The 20,621-nt window shown below is 28.6% G+C and overlaps 1 protein-coding gene across 1 annotated transcript in view; it reads left to right on the top strand.

Moving 5' to 3' along the window:
* The window catches only part of LOC107064717 (uncharacterized), a 50,326-nt gene that overhangs the window by 6,732 nt on the left and 22,973 nt on the right, over positions 1–20,621 (top strand). Inside the window, 3 exon segments of the mRNA XM_089171169.1 lie at positions 8,896–8,995; positions 10,899–10,952; positions 19,763–19,823. Coding sequence (XP_089027295.1) covers positions 8,917–8,995; positions 10,899–10,952; positions 19,763–19,823 — 194 coding nt within the window. The 5' untranslated portion in view covers positions 8,896–8,916.

Here is a 20,621-nt window from a genome sequence, read left to right on the forward strand (position 1 = left end):
TTGTAAAAAAAAAAAACGAATTTAAGTAATTTGAAAAAACAATTACATTTTTTTTTTTTGTTTTACATCAATTAATTAGTTCGTACAGTAAAAATATTCGCAAGCATGTATTTTTAATATCCGTAAAAGACAATTAACCTAAAGTATCAGGAAAAAGAGTAATTAATATTTTAAAATCAGCTTAAAAACTTTTAATCGATATTGTAGCACGAAAATACCCATATGGTTTACTTTAGAGAGAAAGAGAGAGAGAGAGAGAAAAAACAAATTTAAAGTAAAGTTCAGGGGTTATTAATGGTTGATATATTTTGAGGATGAAGCACGTTTATTAATTGCCCTTAAGGTAAAAAAGAAAGATAGAAAATATATGAACGATTAAATATATATTAAGTTATTTTCACAGTCTAGATCAGTGTCAAGAAATTTGTTCGGTTCACAAAACATTTACAAGTGTACAAATATATATAGACAGGTGGAATCCTTTTATTTGTTTAATGAGGATTTAAAAATTGATGTTTGTTTTATTTTGTTTTTTTTTTTAATATTTTATTGACACACATTGATTCGAGAAAATGTATCTCATTAAAAGTGATAGAAAACAAAACCCCAAAAATACAATACATACAATAAAATAGAAATGTAATTCTAATATTAAATGTCATTCACATTTCATATAAATAAACGTGCAGTAGAGATATCTAATAATCGATAATAATTTAATTATCGAACGAAAAAAAAGAAAAAAAGGAAAAAAAAAAGATGGTAGTAGTAGATATAGATAACACGTTCGAGAGGAAAATTGGAATTTTAATCAAGCTAGGCGGAAATAGTCGTTCGATATTTCCCTCGATTACACGAGAAATCGATGTGGCACGAGTCGTCGTCGTCGTTTATTTTCACGTCGATTTTATTTCTTTCCTTTTTTTCTTCATGTTAACTTTCCTCCAAGTTTGTATCCTTCTCTTTTCGCACTTTATTACGAATCTTCTTCTTCTTCTTTTTGTTGTTGTTGTTGTTGTTGTTATTGTATATTTAAATTCGTATTTATATTCAAAAATAATCGTGAAGTTGTTTCCGGATATTTCTGTTAATCCAGCCAATGTATTTCTGATTGTCCGAGTTTGTGGCTAAAGTTTCATATGTAGGAAATGCAAATTCCGGTTGGTTAGCGCCGTAACTCTCGCATCCGTGCTTTTGAAAGGATAATTTAACGAACAGATACCTTTGGTAATAATAATCTCGTATACAACATCGAAACTTCTATATTTTCAATTATGATTGACATTTTCGTTTCCACTATTTGTATTTGGGTATGCGATATACATGAACATTTCGATTACATTTATGTGTAATCATTTTATCAATAATCAGTTTTAAGTCTCGTTGGGATGAGATCAATTCGTTGTTTAACAGAAAAATAACAATCTAAAATAAACATGAGTTTGTGCCCGGATACGAAGATGAAAATAATAAAAGTGCAGTAAGGAAAAAAAAAAAAAAGAAAAACCAATTGCAAAGTAAATTATTCATGAGGAATAAAAATAAAGATAGGTGTATAAATAGAGAGAGAGAGAGAGAGAGGGAGAGAGAGAGACAGAAAAGTTCGTTTAAAACGCGAAACGGTCAAAATATTTTCCACGAACTGGATGCCAATAAGAGAACTAACGGAGCATCAATAACGCGAATGCAGGTACTAATGAACTGACTCGCACGTGCACAAATATACGAGCTGTCTATTCAGTGAACGATATATTGCTGCCACAGATTAAAGATAAAACCGATTTCTGGGGTGTTATATTAAATCCTCTGATGATTATTCGTTAGATGTTTAAGTTATAGACGTTAGTTAAACATTAATCTTTCCTTTTTTTTTTCTCATTATTTTCACCTTAATTTATTTTATCTCATAATTCAACATTGAATCTCACAATCAGTTAAAAAAAAAACAAAAAAAAAACAAAGGTACATAGAAATAAGTTTATTTCAATTAAATGATTTAAAAATCCTACCTTTTCATAATCATTGATCTTTAGTTTGGTAAAAAAAATTCTTTTCTTTCTCAAACTAAAAAAGGAAGCAAAAAAATATAAAGGAGATCTTATCTTAACGACGAAGGTTGTGGTCCAAGTTGGATAAGTACGAAACTGGTCCTAGTTTTCTCAGTTAGGATCGTATTTTATATCCACCAGTAGAAACGTCGTCGTTCGCCTTTTTCTTTTAACGAACCGAGATAATTTTTCTTTCTCTTTTTCTTTTCCTATGAGAAAAGAAGAAATGAGGAAAAATGAGAGAAAGTCAGGGACAAAGTTGCACGCGGGGGTAAGGAATCGAAGAAGTAGATATATATCCATCTTCCCCAACCTTCCTCACATCTATAATATACGCTATCGCGTGTGTGAGTATGAGTGTGTGTGTGTGTGTATCGTTAAGGGAGAAGGAAATACGACCTAAATTAAACTGTGGGTTTTGTGCGAGCGATGCCCTTTCTGCAGTTCGACTTTTGGTCGTCTTGAAATCGGAAGTATACGCGTTAAAGGGATGAGACAATTCGCTTCGTTGAACAAGCTACGTTTTCTTTCTACCTTTTTTGTCCCTCTGCTACATTATTGTACATATATGTATGTATGTGTGTGCGTGTGTGTGTGTAAATACGGTTGTATTGGAGAGAAGCTTTCGATTGTTTTCCGATATCGTTGCTAACTGACCTCAAACTCAACCCCTGAACGTACAAAGCGAAAAATAACGAGTAGCCAATTAACGTTCTTCTACTATACGTTATCTCGTATAAAAAGTATTTGCGTTACGGTACCTTTGGAAAACGAATAAATTTTTATTACAGCGAACACAGAATTCTCAAATTGCCTGGAATTAAAAAAAACAAAAAAAAACAGAACAAAGAAATAGAAAGATTGGAATGATTGATTTTTTTTTGATTAATCGTTATTATTTTAAAAATCCCTATAGATCGAGATTTGATTCTATTAAAAAATCTGTTTGGTTATTCAATATTGCGTTACTTGAAAAGTTCGTTTGACAGGACTCTTGTATGGGTTGGTTGTTCATACGAGGCCTTTGAAAGGCCGTTAATAGAGAAAGGGTTCGGAAAAATGTAAAAAAAAAAAAAAAACGCGAAATAATATTTGAACAATCGTTAAAAAGTTAAAAATACAAAATTTGGAAAATAATGAAATCATATTAAACGTCATCATATATGTTCTACTATTGTAATTATTATCAGATTCAAAATTAGGAATGAAATTTATGAAAGGTGGTTAATGAATTCATTAATTACTCTGAAGTAACATGCAAACGTACTTAGTTAGAATTCAGTTAATTTCGTAAAGGGGGAAGGACGATGATTGTCGTTGTAAAACGCGTTCATCTGCATAGTGTTGAGCTTGTTATATATTGCAGTTGGAAGCAGACACAGAGACACGCTCGAAGTTGTCCACGCAGTCTGTGTTGATCCCATCGAGCGTGGTATCCACTTAAATTTACATCTCAAGTCGCAAACTCCTTATCCTAAGCACCAGGCTGCAACTTGATGAAATGAATGGCTGCTGCTTTTGCTTCTGCACTGGTGCTGCTGATGCTAGTGATGGTGGTGGCGGTGGGTGGTGGGTGGTGGAGGTAATGGTGGTAGTGGTGGGTTGGGTTCCACAGTTACTCTTGCTACATAACGCTTTACTATTTCTGAATTCAATCTATATGTATACGTACATGTTTGTCTTTGTGTGTGGCTGCATCTAATATGATATCACCACGTGTCCACGAAGGTATGCGTATTACGATATGGAAGATGGACGATACGAAATAACTGTTATTCAACTATAATGTATAACACTTTGCTTCCTACCTATTACCAGATATAAACTTTGAATACTTTTCATAAATTTTGAAAAAGTTAAGTTTATTTAAAAACGCGTTAGGACAATTTCTTTTTTTTTTTTTTAGCATTATTGAAGTCTATTTGAGATGGTCGATACAATAATAATAATAATAATAATATAAGAATTTTTAAATTTTTTCGTTACATGGCATGCTTTGACACGAGTATTGGTTTTATATAAATTTGTTCGTGCATACGAATCGTCGAATGATATTACACCTATATGGGTAACGTAACGAAAGGGTTAATAAAAAATATCAAATATAATGTTATAATATTTATTGGTCAATTAGATACAATTCCTATTTTATTATTTAATTTTTAATCGGATTAAAGGAAGAAGGGATTATTGTTTTTGTAAAAATTATGGAATAATGTAAACGCATTCTTTTTTAAAGATCGATACAAACGATAGTCATTAGAGAGAGAAATGTAAATGTTATCAGAGTATTCGCTATTCAAATAAAAATGCGAATATATATTTAAACCGAGAGAAAATTACATTTAAATATAATACAAGAAAGAGAGAGAGAGAGAGAGAGAGAGAGAGAGTAATGACAAAATCTATTTACCAAATTGAGGTGAAGGTTGTATTCTTTATCAGCTAATGTTTTTTTGTAAATATTTTCAGAGATCACAGAGAACACAAAGAAAGAGAAACGATTAAAGATCCAGATCAATTAAATTTCCGCTTGCAAGATTTATTAAAAAGAAGAAAGTAATAGCGTCGTGTTGTTATCGATATTGATCGTCATTATTTTTAATATCAATAGAATTCTATTCTATAAAGTTTGGATCTCTTAGATAACTACACACAAGTATATACACATGCACATGGATTTTAGGTACACATAATGACGAACATACATACATTCATACATGAGGATGAATAAGGACAATAGAGAATGGAAATTAAAAGAAAAAGAAGAATTTTGGAGCTTTTCTACTTTCTCTTCTATTCCTTTCTTTCCTTTATCTTTTGTCATTTCATCGAAACGAATTTTCAGATTCAGTCTAGCGGAATGAGGCGGGACAATGCCGTTTTCCGATAGGATATCTCAATTTATAGCTATTCCGCGAGGACAAAAGCATCCTACCCGAATGATCTCTTCTTTATCATGAATTGTCCTTAAATTTGCCGTTAAGTTAATCCGATTTATCAATACTTTCGATTGATTCGTCGATATTATTTTTTGGAATTTTGTCATTTTGTTTTTTGTTTTTTTTGGGGGGGGGGGTGAGGGAGGGGGGGGGGGCAAATTTTTAATCCAAATTACGAAATTTTTTAATTACTATCTGATAAATAAAAAAAGCAAAAAAGTTCATATGACATTGTAGTGATACATGTTTATTATTTTAAAATTTTACAGACAAGAAATTGATATATTTTTGCATGTGAATAAACAAAGTATGTAAAATTGAAAAATTTTGTCTTTGTGACATTTGTAAAATATGATAGATATTGTATTCTCCTCTGTATCAAATAATATTAAATTCATGTGACAGATACTTGCGTATGAGTATTATATGTTATTACTTTGACGAATAATTTCTTTATCGTCATCTATATCTCACTCTTTTTCATATTTTCTACCTGGAATAGTATATACATAAGTCCTTGAAAACGTTTGAAAAGATTTACCGTTGAAATTACACATGATGTCTCTGATGTCTTTCACTAAGCATACAATTTCTACAAGTTGATGTGTGAGAGAAGTGCATTTCTATTACCCGTTGAATTTTAGACACGTCGCATCTCTCGAGTTAGTATTTTATTACTTTCTACGTATTTCATCATATTTACATATATCTTCATACTACTTATTATATACAAATATTACACACGTACTGTAAATATATAGTAAATATTATAGATGAATTCAAATTTAAATTCAACACATCAAATTTGACTACAACGTTTCTTCGTTAATCATTCGATCATATATTTAAAAAAAAAGCCTTTTAGATTTTAATTATAAACAAATTCTAATTGAATTTACCATAGGAAAAATTTCACGTGTTTCTTTATAACACGATATTTGAAAAAATAAATGACAATTTTCATTTGTACGATAGGAGTTGTATGATCATTAACAGTGTTGATACACATTTAGATAAATCTATACTTCATCGTCAGTATAGAATAATTCTATTGGTTTCTAGGATACAATTCACGGTAATTCATTCGCGTGTTATGCAACATAACGAGATACAATCGATAGATATGGATATGAAATGGGTCCATGTACCTATTTGCGACGGTAGCAAGGATTTGGTGGGATCGATAATTCCTTCACCTCTCTCTATCTCTCTTTTACTCATACATATTTACACACATATATAGATTTAGCTTCTCTTTTGCACTTTTGTCACCGTCCTCTCTCTCTCTCTCTATATATATATATATATTTCTCTTTTAGTTTCTTTCACTCTCTCTTGCTTTCGTTTCATCATAGGACACATATATAAAATACATACACACATCTTCATGAATCGTCCCCCCTTTCCTTTCCTCTTGTCAGTGTATCTTCCAGTAATGGCCAGATTATCGGAGCCGAGGCGCCATCCAGTCTAGCCAAATAAAAGTTGGAAGTCGTCTCGTCGACATGAATTACGCTGCCTCTTTTAGGGGAATAAGAGAGAGAGAGGAAGGGAGAGATAGAGAGTTGTGTTATAGGGTAGAAAGAGAGGGGTTTGTTGATGATAACGACTGACAATAAGATCACTCTCTTTTTCTCTGTTAAACTTTTATCCTGTAGATTTGTGTAAACTAAGGACAATTCAAAATTGAGGCGTTTCCCTTGTCGAACTTTATTACTCCTTACGGGACATCTAACGTTGAGTATCTTTAAATGTTAAATCGTGGGACAAAAAAAAACATTGTCCAAGGGTTTCGAAGAAAAAAAAAAAACAAGACGACAGAAAGATATACATTTCTTATTGTGTACAAGTATTTTAAATGCTAAGTGTTTATTTCTTTTTGAAATTTTATAAAATATTTTTGTCTTTCGAATTCTCTTGGGAATCTTAGGTTTTTCATTTCCTATTTGAAAGTTATGATGTTCGTATATATTTAATAATATTGTAATAAGTTATTTTTTTTTGATATAGATTGAAATTAACAAAATACAATAAAACGATACAAAAATCGATGGTATAATGTATCTCACATGAATTTTGTTTTTTATATATATATATAATTTTCGTTATATACAAAAAATAATAGTAATATCTAAAGAAATATGATGAAATGAATTATAAAAAAAAAACAGAAAAACAAATTGAGTAAGAAAATTTAATTATCCTCAGATAATTATGATCCCTTTTCGAATAAACGAGCTTTTATTAACGAGCTTCGCTAACTATATCCCATCCACCTCACTCTCCCTTTAAAAAGACATAAAGTGAAGATAAGAAAATAACACCATATATACTATATATATCATATATTTCTCTCGCTAAACCACGCACGTAATACTACAAAAATAGTCCTTGTTTTTTCATGGTGTCTAGACCTTACGCTTTGGTTTAAAACGCGTGCGAATCGTAAATTTAGTCGACGAATTTTGCAAGATTGTGGACGAGTCAGACGATACTAACTCTCGTACGAAACGTTTATTTTCTTCCTTGGTTTTGTAAATCTCACTTGAGTTTAAAGTATAAGACGTGTTTTCTACTTCTACTTTTTCTTCTTCTTCTTCTTCTTCTTCTTTTTCTTCTTTACCGGTGTATATATACACTCTTTTTATTTTGTTCTTCTTTTCAAACCTTTTTTTTTTTCCTTCCTTCCTTCCTTTTCTTACCCATTTATCTTGACAATTTTTTCTCAACTTTCCCCATACCTACAAGATATACGTACTCTCAACGGGATTTATTACTCGTAATAAGTTATGTACAATGAGATAGCATACTCGCTTTCAACCCCTCACCCACCCTTTTTCCTCTTCTACCCTCTCACAACTTCTACCTACACCTTCACCCTCATCCTCATCCCCCATACCTCAGGCTTCATAGATTCAATTACGAGCGAGTATTCGCATATGTAATTTGCTTTTATCGGTCCTCGAGAGATGTTAAAAGTGCTTTAGTTCAATTACAACGATTTATTACAAATAGTATCTGAAAAAGAGAGAGAGAGAGAGAGAGAGAAAATATACGACGTGTTTTATGTGTACTTATTACGTTTAACGATTACAATAGTGTCAGACTAAATACATAAATATTTTTTATTCCTTACTTTTTTATATTTTATTTTATTTTTTTTTTTTATATATTAGTATTATGCACAATAACAATTCATTTATTTTATGAGACTCTTGGGAAATTAATGAGAACAAGAGAGAAAGATATATAGATTTATTTTTAATTTTATAACGATTAACTTGGTATATATATGGTTTATAAGATTAGAGAGAAGAAAAATATTTTCTATAATAGTAGAAATGTATTAGAAAGAGAAAGAGAAAGAGAAAGAGAATATAGATACAATGATTTAATAGATCGATCTATCAGTTGGTCATACTGATCCCTTTTGTTACATTCGTGGCTTGAGTAAATCTTACCACAGCTTGGACTTTACAAACTTGTGTTTGTGTTCTTTGTATTATTTGTCTATGTGTAAGTGTATGCGTGTCTATGTGCACGAAAACTCTCTTATAATCCTAGGCATTTGTCAGGACCTTCCTATTCTAGTTACTTTCATACAACTATTAGAAAATAAAATCTTTTGTTAAAGTTTGATTATAATTCTATTATTATATTGATTTCATAATGATTTAATAATATTTGAAATATTACAGTTATAGATCAGAATAATTTTGATTAAAATTAAAAAACGATTACGATTGATCTGCAATATTGTCATTAATTTTAATTGTATATACTTTTTCAATAATAATTGAATTAGTATGATCGTGAAAAATATGATAAAATTCTTAATATATGATTTCGTTAATGTATAAAAACATGGCAAGGAAGTATAATGAAATTTTTTGTTGCAAATGCAGGACTTCTAGTTACCAGTTTAAATGAATAGAAGAAAATACAAGAAGAAAAAGAAAAAGAAGAAGAAGAAGAAGAAAAGTCGTTTGGAAGTTCTGAGAAAAAGTAAGTAAAGAGGTGTCCCTTCAATCCCTCGAGGATTATTGCTTCTTGTCGTCGAGAGTCTGTAAGTGGCCCGTCTATCAACTATGTCAAGATACCTCGATGAAAGATTCGTAGTAATTTTTCTTCCTTAGTCTATCTAGAAAACTAATGCATAACTTTTCTAGACAAGATATAACGTCTGCAACATTTTATCGATTTCGAATTGTATGATGGATCGGATTTCATCAAATAGGAAAGATACATTTTATTGTTGCTAAAATTGCAATAAAATTTTCACCAAATGTACCATTCCCTGGTTGATACTTATGAATTATTATGAGATCAGTGACAAATGGTTAACTTCTTACAACGACTGTTTTATTAGATTAATGTTGAAATATAAGATTTTCTTTTTGCAATCTATTATTTGTACTGGGCCACTGTGGACAATGATTGTGGTTTCGTATTAATTTCCAGATAAGTTTCTTTTTTGTTCAAATCATTCAGATTCTAAAGAAGTTTTCAAGTTAAAAATAATCCTACAGGTGAATCAAATTGTTAGGGATATTATAATTTTATTTGTATATATTTTTAAATTTTTGATAATTAACGAATCGTTTGAAACACCCAATCTTCAATTTTAAATTACGAATAAATCGAAATGATTTTACGAAAAGATTTATCAAATATCATAATCGTAATTATAATCGGTATCATTTTAGAAAATGAATAGACGAAAGAAGGGGCTGATTAATTTTCGATTATCGAGGAAAGAAAATAAGAGAGGAGTACTATTAGTGCAACGACGTTTGAGGACGAAGTACGGAGTTTGGCAGGAGCGCAAACTCGTTTTCAGCAGAGGACTCGCAGAGGGCGGCGGAGTTTGTTGGAAGGGGTGGAAGAAGCCGCGAGCTAGGGAACTAGAGGGTAGGGGAAATCGTCAGGATTGGCTTTACAGGAACGTGAAACTCAGTAGTACGCTACCACCCACGCACATAGTACGCACGTAGTTCGTTCCACGTGTTTATCTTCCTACGAAAGATTTCGAACATTCATAGGTGCATCATCGAATTGTTTCCGATAACCGGTGACTTTTTGTGCATTCGACAGTGTCAAGGACACATCGGGAAATTCATTGATTAAAAAATCATAGAATTTAAATGATTACATTTGAACAAATATATCTGATCCACACAATCAAGAAGAAGAGGGAATAGGAAAAAGCTGATCTTATGTGAAATATTCAAAGTAAGATTATTAATTAAATATATATATAGGTCAGATTATTATTTTTTTTCTTTTTAATAATTATAATAATAGACAAGGTGTTAAAAATTTGTATTCTCGTATTTGAAGAATTATTCGCATTTATTTATTTATTAATAGTGTTACAAAAAAATAAAAACCAAATTATTTACCAATATTTATTTAGATTTTGACGCATTGATATTAAAAATTTGTTAAAGTTTAATTAATTCGAATTGTCATGTGAAAACGAATTCATTGATGTGTAACCTCAAGAAAACGGTGATGTAACAAAAAGAAAGATAAGAGATTTCGATTGGTCAATCCCTTTAAGTTAATTATTTTTTTTCTTTTGATAAGAAATCGAGAAAAGTTGCGAAAATAGCTTTCCTTTTCTTTCTTTTTCTTGTTCGTAAATGAATAGGGGAAAAGGGTATCTTAGGATAAACTGAGGGCGGCATGTATCTTAAATCGTTTGGAGATGGTGCGTCTCGATAGGATCAGACGATAAAGGAGATGAATCGGGCTACTGATAAATCCCGATTAGAATACGAAGAATCTCTTTGTCATGCCGAAGTTTAAGATGAAGTTATCTGCGATGGATTGTCGTCAACGTGGAAGAACAACAATTTCGATCAGCAGCTACTAAGTAACTGAACAAACCTTTATCGATCCTTAGATCTTTCGAGGACATCGTGGGAACGAACGCTGTTACGTGTTGCTATTATCGATCGTGAGTATATTCAATAAATTGTATATTATTTTATTTATTTATTTATTTGTATACATTTGTTTGCGTATATTTCGATCGATTGATATTATTGTAAAGAAATTGTATTTTTGAATACGCACAAATGAAATATTTTTTACTTATACCAATACATTCTGTTTATTAATTGTTTTATTAATGAGTAATAATAATTATGGGGGTATAATAATATGTATCTATATAAATTATATTGTTATTAATTCGATTGTTCTTAAATTACATATACGTTATTTTGAATATAATAATAGATTACTATTACTGTGTTTAAACTTGTATAGTTTCAAGTTTGATAGCAATCGATTAGTTGAAACAATTTGAACCTTTGTATGTGTTACATAAGATTTACGAAATGAAATCATATCGAATTTGTATATTTCAACAGTTATTAAATTAGTATAAACACTCGAAGTATATTTATGGATAGACGTATGCATAATTTTGATCGTACGATTTTATAACACGATTATTTATTTTATATTTTACTTTTTTTTTCTTTCTATTTTTATTCTTATTTTTTTATTTTTATTCTACTCCTTTCTTTTTTCTTCTTCTTTTTTTTTTTTTTTTTTTTTTTTACTGCGAATATTATCACGTAATAAAATGAGCGGAAAATAAAAGCACCGACGACGTCGAAATGATATTTTCTATTTATCTCTTTCTCTTTCGTATCAAATCGATTTTCACTTATTTATAATGCTATTAATGCTATTTATTAAATATGCTAAAGTAGGAGAGATTTATTAAATTATTTGACCGATTTAATACATTCGAGAAAATCAGAGAATAGAATTGAAATAAATTGAAAATATCCAGAACAAAATAGACAATCAGAAAAAGAAAAAGAAGAAGAAGAAGAAGAAGTAGAGGAACACAAGATGGAAGAGACAAGTAAAGTTTGTTGAAAACTTTTAATATATAAACGTAAAAAAAAAGAAAAAATTGAAATGAAATAAACAGAGCGATATAGAAAAAGTTGATTCTTTTTTTATTTTTTGTTTTGTTTTGTTTTGTTTTGTTTAAAGAATAGCAAAGTGTATATTAACGGTAACGAGAATATAAAAGAGAAAATGTTAATCTGGATGAGAACACATTTTCCTTTCGAGTTAATGTTACTTCGGTTAAATGGTAAATGAACTTTCTAGAGAGAGAAAGATAGAAAGAGAGAGAGAGAGAGGGGGAAAAAGGTTCTTTGCATTTTACTTGCTTTTACAGACTACAGACTATGTCGATCGCATTCCCAAGTATGCTTGCAATTTCGATGCGTTTGTGGTTGTTCGGTATCCAGGAATATTATTGCGAAGGGTTCCTACGGGATCTACGTCTAAGAATTTCTAAGAGGAAAGTGAAGGAAACGAAAGAAAACGAAAGAAAACGACAAAAAGTACAATCATAAGAGAGAGAGAGAGAGAGAGAGAGAGAAAGTGAAAAGGGGGATAAGGGTTGAGTTTCTTTCTCACACGTTGAGGAAAACAGTTGTTGGGTGAATAGAACGAGGAGGAATGTCAGGAACAGAATTCAATCGCTGCTAGAAAGAGAAAGAGAGAGAGAGAGAGAGAGAGAGAGAGTTGACGGGACAAATTTGCAAAAATGACGAGCCGATTTTCTCGACTCTTTTCTTTTTCCTTTTTATTATTATTATTTTTTCCCCTCAAACATTCTTTTCCGATGTTCACCCTACGGGAATGAACTAGAAGAGAGAAAGAAACTTCAACCGATAACGGTAGATGATAAAAAGGAAGCTGTGCTTGCTTTTTGGATATGCTTGTTTGTATAAGGAGAGAGAGAGAGAGAGAGAGAGAGAGAGAGAGAGATAGAGGGATAAAAGGACATTCTATATTTTTGAAAAAGAAGAAGAAGAAGAAGAAGAAGAAGCTGAAGAGAGGGGAAGTTTAGTAGAAGAAAATATATATAAACGATGTAATAAAAATTCCATACAGCTAGGCTTTTCTTCCTTCTTGACTCGTTTTGAAAGCCATATCGATGATATGGCAGATTTTTCGATTTCGCGATAATCATAAAAAAAATAAAAAAAAAAGAAAATGAAAAAAGAATAAAATAAAGAAAAGAAAATATTGTAAGGGAAGAAAAATGAGTGTTCGTTCATTGTGATATTTCACTAAATATAATATAAATATAATATTCAAATAATATTCAAATAATATTCAAAAATAATATTCATACAATATTTAAAAATAATATTCCTACAATATTAAAAATTAAATATTTATACAATATTCAAAAATAATATAAATATAATTTAAATATAATATAAATATAATATAATATAATAAATATTTTATATATTATAATATAATAAAAAGTAATATTTACATTCCAAAAATATCAGCTAAAAGAGAATTTTTTTTTGTAGTAAGGTAAAATAATTTTTAGGACACTTCTTATACATGTATTATACACGTATATACAGGTATATACAGGAGATATTTTTTCATTAGAGATAAAAAGGAACAGGTCGAATATACAAAGACGAACGATTTTCTATGGGTAGCGAAATAGCGATTGGTTTATGAAAAATGTGTAAGGGGGAGGATGTATGAAATCTTGCAAAGTTGGAGGATCATTGTGGCCTTTCTTTTTTTCTTTACAACCTTCTCAATATTATAACATACATGTATACATGTCTCTCTGTGTATTTATAGAAAATGTCGTGTTCGATAAATTTTTGTCGTTGAAGATGCGGTCACATCGTTTAAACCAAAACACTGGCACTGCACGTCTGTGTTATCAAATTCCGTGTATCTATTTTCTCTCTTGAGTGAACTTTTATGATGTGAAAGAAAAAGAGAGAGAAGATAAATAAAAAACAAATCAAGAAGAAGAAGAAGAAGAAGAAGAAGAAGAAGAAAAGTAGAACATTAGCTTATCTTTTATCTATCAGGAATTTTTTTTACAACGACCTTGACGTTTGACTTTGTTTATATCCGTTTTCCTATATTTATGTAAATACATTTAAATATGTTTACTTTAATTAATTTGTATTTTATAACTATATTTTTGTTTGTTTGTTACGATCATTTCTTTTTATTCTTTCACTTTTTTCTTGACTTGTAAGTTTTTTTATTTTTTTATTTTTGGTTACTTTTTTAACGGATCACGTTTTGTAGATTTTATTTTATTCGCATTTGGTATTCAACACAATGACGTAGTATTATTCTTTTCTTTTTCTTGTTCTTTCTTGTGTTTTCTTTCTTTTTCTTGTTCATTTTATTTTAAAATAAAATGCAAGATCGAAGAACTAGACTCGGTCTCGTCCTGCTTTTAGAAAATCAATGTTGTCAGAGTACGTGGACCGTGGGAGTTTGTCGATAGACCGTCGGTTTCGGATGAAACAATATTAGACTAAAATGACATATATATATGTATATATTTTTGTGTATATGTTTAATTATGTTTACGTGATTTATTCGTTTAATTATTAATTTGTATCTTTACGAAAGAATCAGTATTTCTTTAATTTATGTGTTCATCAAACCTAGTCAACTAGTTCAATAGTTTCGAATAACTCGATCAAAGTTTTTTTCATATCAATTGTACAGATTAAGTCCAATTATTATTGTTAAATGAAAACAATGTACGTCACATATTTTATCGATCTTTTGAAAAAAAGTATAAATCTCTTTTCAAAATTTTATTTTTTATAATAAATCAAAATAAAACAACATACAAATAAATTTCATCAATATCAACATGCAAACATAAATGGTTTACAAGAAATTTCTTTTGGTCGATAAAAATAAATTAATTATTTAAATAATATAATAATTGCAAAAATGCAAAATGCGTACTATATAACATTAAAACGATTTATCTGAATTAAATAAAAATACTAAGAGTTGGTTAGAGTGATTCAGATTTGTTTTCTGTTAAGGGATCTTTTCTGAAGTTTATCCGAGTTGAAATAGAAAGGTTTGTCGTGTCGAAGGGTATTCGTTATATACACGTCAAAAGTATATCCACACATGACGGATGGCAAAACGTTCAATCGTATATAAAGAAGAAACAAACATTGATTTATGGCTTGAAAATTCTTCCTTGATTTATAGCCTCGTACCAGTAACATCAGCATCAACATCAGCAACCTCAACTGTAAACTACAACTGCAACTGCAATGACATGCTGCATATCCACCATGTAACTTTACATTTTATAATATATATATAAATATATATATAAAAATAACACTACACAACTTTTCTATTGGTTATTCTTTTTCTGATAACGCGTCAATCATCAAATGTCATTTGCATTCATATTCGATTTCAATTCGATATTCGGGGACCTTTGCCAGCCATATAAATTTCTCATCAATTTTTCTTCCCCTAAATTTCCATAAATTCGTTTTATTTTTATTTGTATTTTCTTGTTCTCCTTCTCTCTCTCTCTCTCTCACACACTCTCATATATACCATATAAATATATAAACAATTTTGTATTTATCCCTATACGTTACAATTTATTTAGAGATTACCAAGATATATTTTTGATATATTACGAATAGGATAATCATTTTTTTTTTCTGTACTTTCTACCTTCCATTCATTTTGATAGGTTGCAATTTCATATAAAGAATTTTGTTCATAGGATTTATTTTTCATATACACGAGTAAAGTTTTATTTATATTTATATTTATATTTATATTTATGTTTATCTTTCTTTCATATCCGATGTGTGTTAAAAATTCGTTTAGGGATTTCTATCTATATATATATATATATTGGATTTAAATAAAGTAAGATTTACTTTATACTTTATTAGATTATTTCATTTGTACGTGTTATGTAGAATGTTGTATAGAAATAGTAAGAATATATTTTTGATGTACATAAGTAGGTCATCAATTGATATGTCATGGATAGTATTGTATTGATAACGGTATAGTCTACTGAGAAGATTTCATGATGTTTCTTGTTAGCGAAGAGGAAATGTAAGGAATCTAATACTAATCATTTGTATTTTTCACTTGAATGCTTTTGTGAAAAATCGAACCTAACGCGATACGTATTTTTCTATTTCCGTTTTTGTTTTCTCTCTCTTTTTTTTATATCATATCTTTCCTCCTATTTTTTTTTTTTTTTATGACATATGATTAATTTATATGAATTTTTTTTTTTTTTTTATCAGAAAGTCAATAAACTTTCGTTCGAATTTGTTATGATTTTTATCATGAAAATTGTCAGGATATAAACCATGATACAAATTTGTTTATTTTATTTATTGATTTATTTATTTTATTTTATGAAAAAGTCAACAGACTTTTAGTATCATCGTACTTCGTTATGATTATTATCATCATCATCATCATCATCATCGTCGTAATTCAAATTTATGAAAATCAAAATAAAAGAATGCGACCTACATTTATGTATTTCAATCGTTTATGCCTGCGAACATTTTTTTTTTATTTCTAATTTGATAAAGTTACACTTGGACAGGTTGCATGTAATCTTTTTATCGTATAGCGATGGAACATTCAATGACCATTTGTGAGGATCAATTTGAGAGAAAGGGAGTATCCAGAACCATTAGCCGTGTTTTACGTGTTCGACGATTTAATATAGTCGCCCTATTGCGATCGATAAAGGTCATAGTTATTAAAATTCTTTTTTTGCTCTATTCCTCTCTCTCTTTCTCTCTCTCTCTCTCTGTCTCTCTCTCTTCTTCTTTTTCTTATTTTCGATTAAAGTCTAGATTTGTTTCACGTGATATACAAAAAAACAAAAATCAAAGATAAAACTTGTATTATCGAAAGACGATTGAAAAAAAAAAAAAAAATAAAAAAAAAATAAAAAAACAAACGTGCTAGACACGTGTCAATACGTCTTGTATTTATTTTGCATTAAATGTTAACATTATGGAAAGATCAATAAAAAATAAAAAACACAACGATTATATTTATTTTATTGGAACAATATTTGTTATATTTGTTAAATAACGTTTTAAAAGGGGGCATTTTAAACATTTTTTTGGCTTTTTTTAACATATTATCTTTAGAAAAAATACATTTTCTACGGTGTTAAATTGAAAATAGAAAGAAAATGGAACAAAAAAAAGGAAAAATTGTCAAAAGAATCGTAGAAAATGGACGTTTTTTTTTTTACGTCGTTGGGCTATCTCGACGGGTTATCGATTTCGTTGAAGTTCCTTTTATGAATCTTTCTTTTTTTTTTCTTTCTTCCTCTCTTTCAATGGTCCTTTAGTTTATTTTATTTTATTTTATTTTATATTTCTAAAATAATATCATCCTATTTTTTCAGACTAAATTTATTTATTTATTTTTTTTGTTTTATTTAATAGAACGAATTCTATTTAATTGTAAGATAAAATTAGTGTATAATAATTGGAAGTATTATTAATCATTTACAATTGTTTCCTATGATAAATGAGAGAAAGGTACATTTGGAATACTAATTTTGTGAATAATTAGTCCAATTAGAATAATTTGAACAGTTTCTATTGCAAAATTTGTAAGTAGTCTTGAGAGGTATATTATTAGCATTTTATATATATATATATACATATATATTAATAATACTACTACTATTATTATTATTAAAGTTTAATCGAATTTACTATATAGGATTTAATCGCATTTACGTTTGGCTATTTCGAATGTGCTTTAATGTATTTTCTAATAATTATTTATGCGAGTATTTTGATTGGATTTTACAAAGAACTATAATAATAAAATAATTAATAAAATATATTAATTAATTAATTAATTAATTAATATTAGTCATATTAATCATTTATGTATATACAGTAATCATTTAGAATTATTAAAGATAGAACATGATTTATCTTATTCACATAATTTTATTCAAAATTTATTATTAAATAATACATGGTGTGTTTTATGCATTATATCGTAGAAAATAATTAACATTTATATGAATCTTTTTATATATTTTTATTTTCATTAAATAATTTATATTAATTAATAAGAAATAATTTACGAACGTACAACACGTTCATGTTAGAGATTTATTTTAATTGCGATTAAGAATGACAACACAAAAAATGTAATAATTTTTAATTAGATTTGTTGTTGTTATTGAATTACGTGTGTTCGTTTTAAGAAGAACAAAATAATATAAATTAGAACTAAAAGAGGAGATTTGTTAAAAGTAAATGGATTAAAAAGCCGCCTCGTAATAAAAGTAGTTGTTGGGAAAGATTTGATTCATTAAATAGAGTACATATACCTTAGTCCAGGGAGAATTGTTTTGACGGTTGTAAGTTAAAAAAAGGGAAAACATTTCGTCGGGTCTCTTTGGTTCGGAAAATAAAGGAACGAATACAAAGGAGGAAGCAAGAAAAAGGAATAAAGAAACGTTGATGTAAGGTATGATGAAGGGAGGAAAAGTAACGAAAAAGAAAAAAACAAAACAAACAAACTTAGAGAAAGAGAAGAGAAGAATGAAAAAAGGGGCGTTCGGGGTGGAAGATAAAAAAGGGAAGGAAAAATTATTATAAGGGAAACTAACTTTGATAAAGAAAACAAAAATATCATATAATATAATAAAATAATATATATTAAAAAAATATAAAAAAAAAAAAAGAAAGAAGAGTGAGAAAAATTTATTGCAGATCTCGAATAAAAATTTAAGATTTGAGGTACTACGAGATTGTTAAAATATGTATGTATGTGCATTCTCACGAGTAGAAATGTACGAAGGCAGAAGTAGAAGTAGAAGTAGAAGCAGAAGCAGCAGCATCTCATCTAACTGCTGATGCTGCTGTTGGTGGTGATGTTGGTAGTGTTGGTGGTGTTGGTACTTGGATAGGATGGAGGAAGCACATCGATCCCAAAGAACGAAATGTTAGAATGGACCTTCCATACTGTCTGCTGCTAGTAATAGACGATGTGGAAGCGGCTTGAAATTGAATAGTATGTTCCTACTTCGTGTGCACAGTTGCGAAACCATTTTGAATAAAGTATCATCATCTTTCTCACAGATAAGATGATATATTTATTTCCTGACAAATTAATAGAATTCGTCTCATTGTAAAATGACCATTATTTATTATATTAATTTTGTATATTATTCCGACAAACGTGTTCCTATTATTTTCATGGATTTTTATATTTTTCTTTTTATTTTTTTTTTAAGTATTTTCGAATATTACATAAATATATATATATATATTTTATTTTGTGACTTATTATTATTATTATTATTATTGTTATAATTTAAAAATTAATGCACGTTCGTTATCGTAATTTGTTCATTTCATTGAAGAAATACTTGCAAATAATTATTTGAATTGGTTTTTCGAATTTTTTGTCTCTCTTCTTTTTTTCTTCTTTTTTTTTTATAGGGTTTCTCGAACCATACAAAATATTTATTCAATGACGTTTGGATAAGAATAAATATTTATTATTCGCGAATGGTAATTTCCATTGAGAGAATACGTACGAACGTTCCTTTGTTTTTTCACTTCTTTTTATAATAATTTTTTTTTTCTAATCGATTGCAAATGCAAATATTTGTCGATTTACTTGTTTATTTTTGTTTACTTCGAATTTTTTTTTTAATTCGATGGAGTAATATATTTGTTTTGTAATAAATAAAATGGGAACGGGGGTGTGTATGACGTCATGAAAGTAACAAATATTTATATTAACTCGTTGATATTAATTGCATCGAGTGAACACGTTAGAAAATTTTAAACGATTAAGAAAAAAAAAAAACGAATCTTTCAGTTAATTAATGGTTTTTTTTGTTCTTTTCTTTTTTTTTTTTTTTTACAGACAAAACCATGTCGACGATGAATACTCGTGGCGGTGATTTGAGTCCAACTCGACAACCGAGGTAAAAAATATCAACAAATTGATGTTTCATTTAATAATTATTTCATTTTGATGTTCGTGAATTGATAAGAACAAATCTAACTGATTAATTTTTGAAACAAAAATACGAATGAATATCGTAAAATTATAATAATAATCAAATCGTCAGATTATATTAATTCGAAAGTTAACTTTTAAAGGAAAGATGCATTTATTAAAAAAAAAAAAAAAAAAAAAAATAATATTTGTTTGTGGAATTTGAATCATTTCTAGATTTCAATTAAGTTTTCTATAAAATGTATAAAAACAAGAATATTTCATTTCTAAGTAATTTCATTTTTTTATTTTTTTTCATAGAAATGATGAATTTATCTTGACTATGTTTATTTCAATCTAAGAGAGGATTATTATTTTATTACTGACCATTTTATTTCTTCTTTACGAAATATATAGTATCAAATTGATTATATTATATTTATTACGATCATCGTTATAACGATTGTTACAGTTTACAAATTTATTTTATACAACACCAACCTTTTAGATGCACCTGAGTCAGATATTATTTTATCCATTAATCGTTTTAAGTTTGAAAGATTTAAAATAAATGTTTAAAATTATTAAAAACAATTTAAAGCAAGGTAGACATTTTGAAATTTGTAAATACATCCAAGATTTTGATATAAATTGAGAAATATTTTTGAAAAATTGATTTTACAAATATAATATACCATTTAAAAAGGATACTGAAAAGTCTTTCAAAGGATATTAAACCTTTTTATTTAATATTTCAAGTAATATACATTTAAATCGATCCTTT

The sequence above is a fragment of the Polistes dominula genome, unplaced genomic scaffold (genome assembly GCF_049000335.1).
Source record: "Polistes dominula isolate Pdom_NZ unplaced genomic scaffold, Pdom_raw_medaka contig_31, whole genome shotgun sequence".
Taxonomy (NCBI): domain Eukaryota; kingdom Metazoa; phylum Arthropoda; class Insecta; order Hymenoptera; family Vespidae; genus Polistes; species Polistes dominula.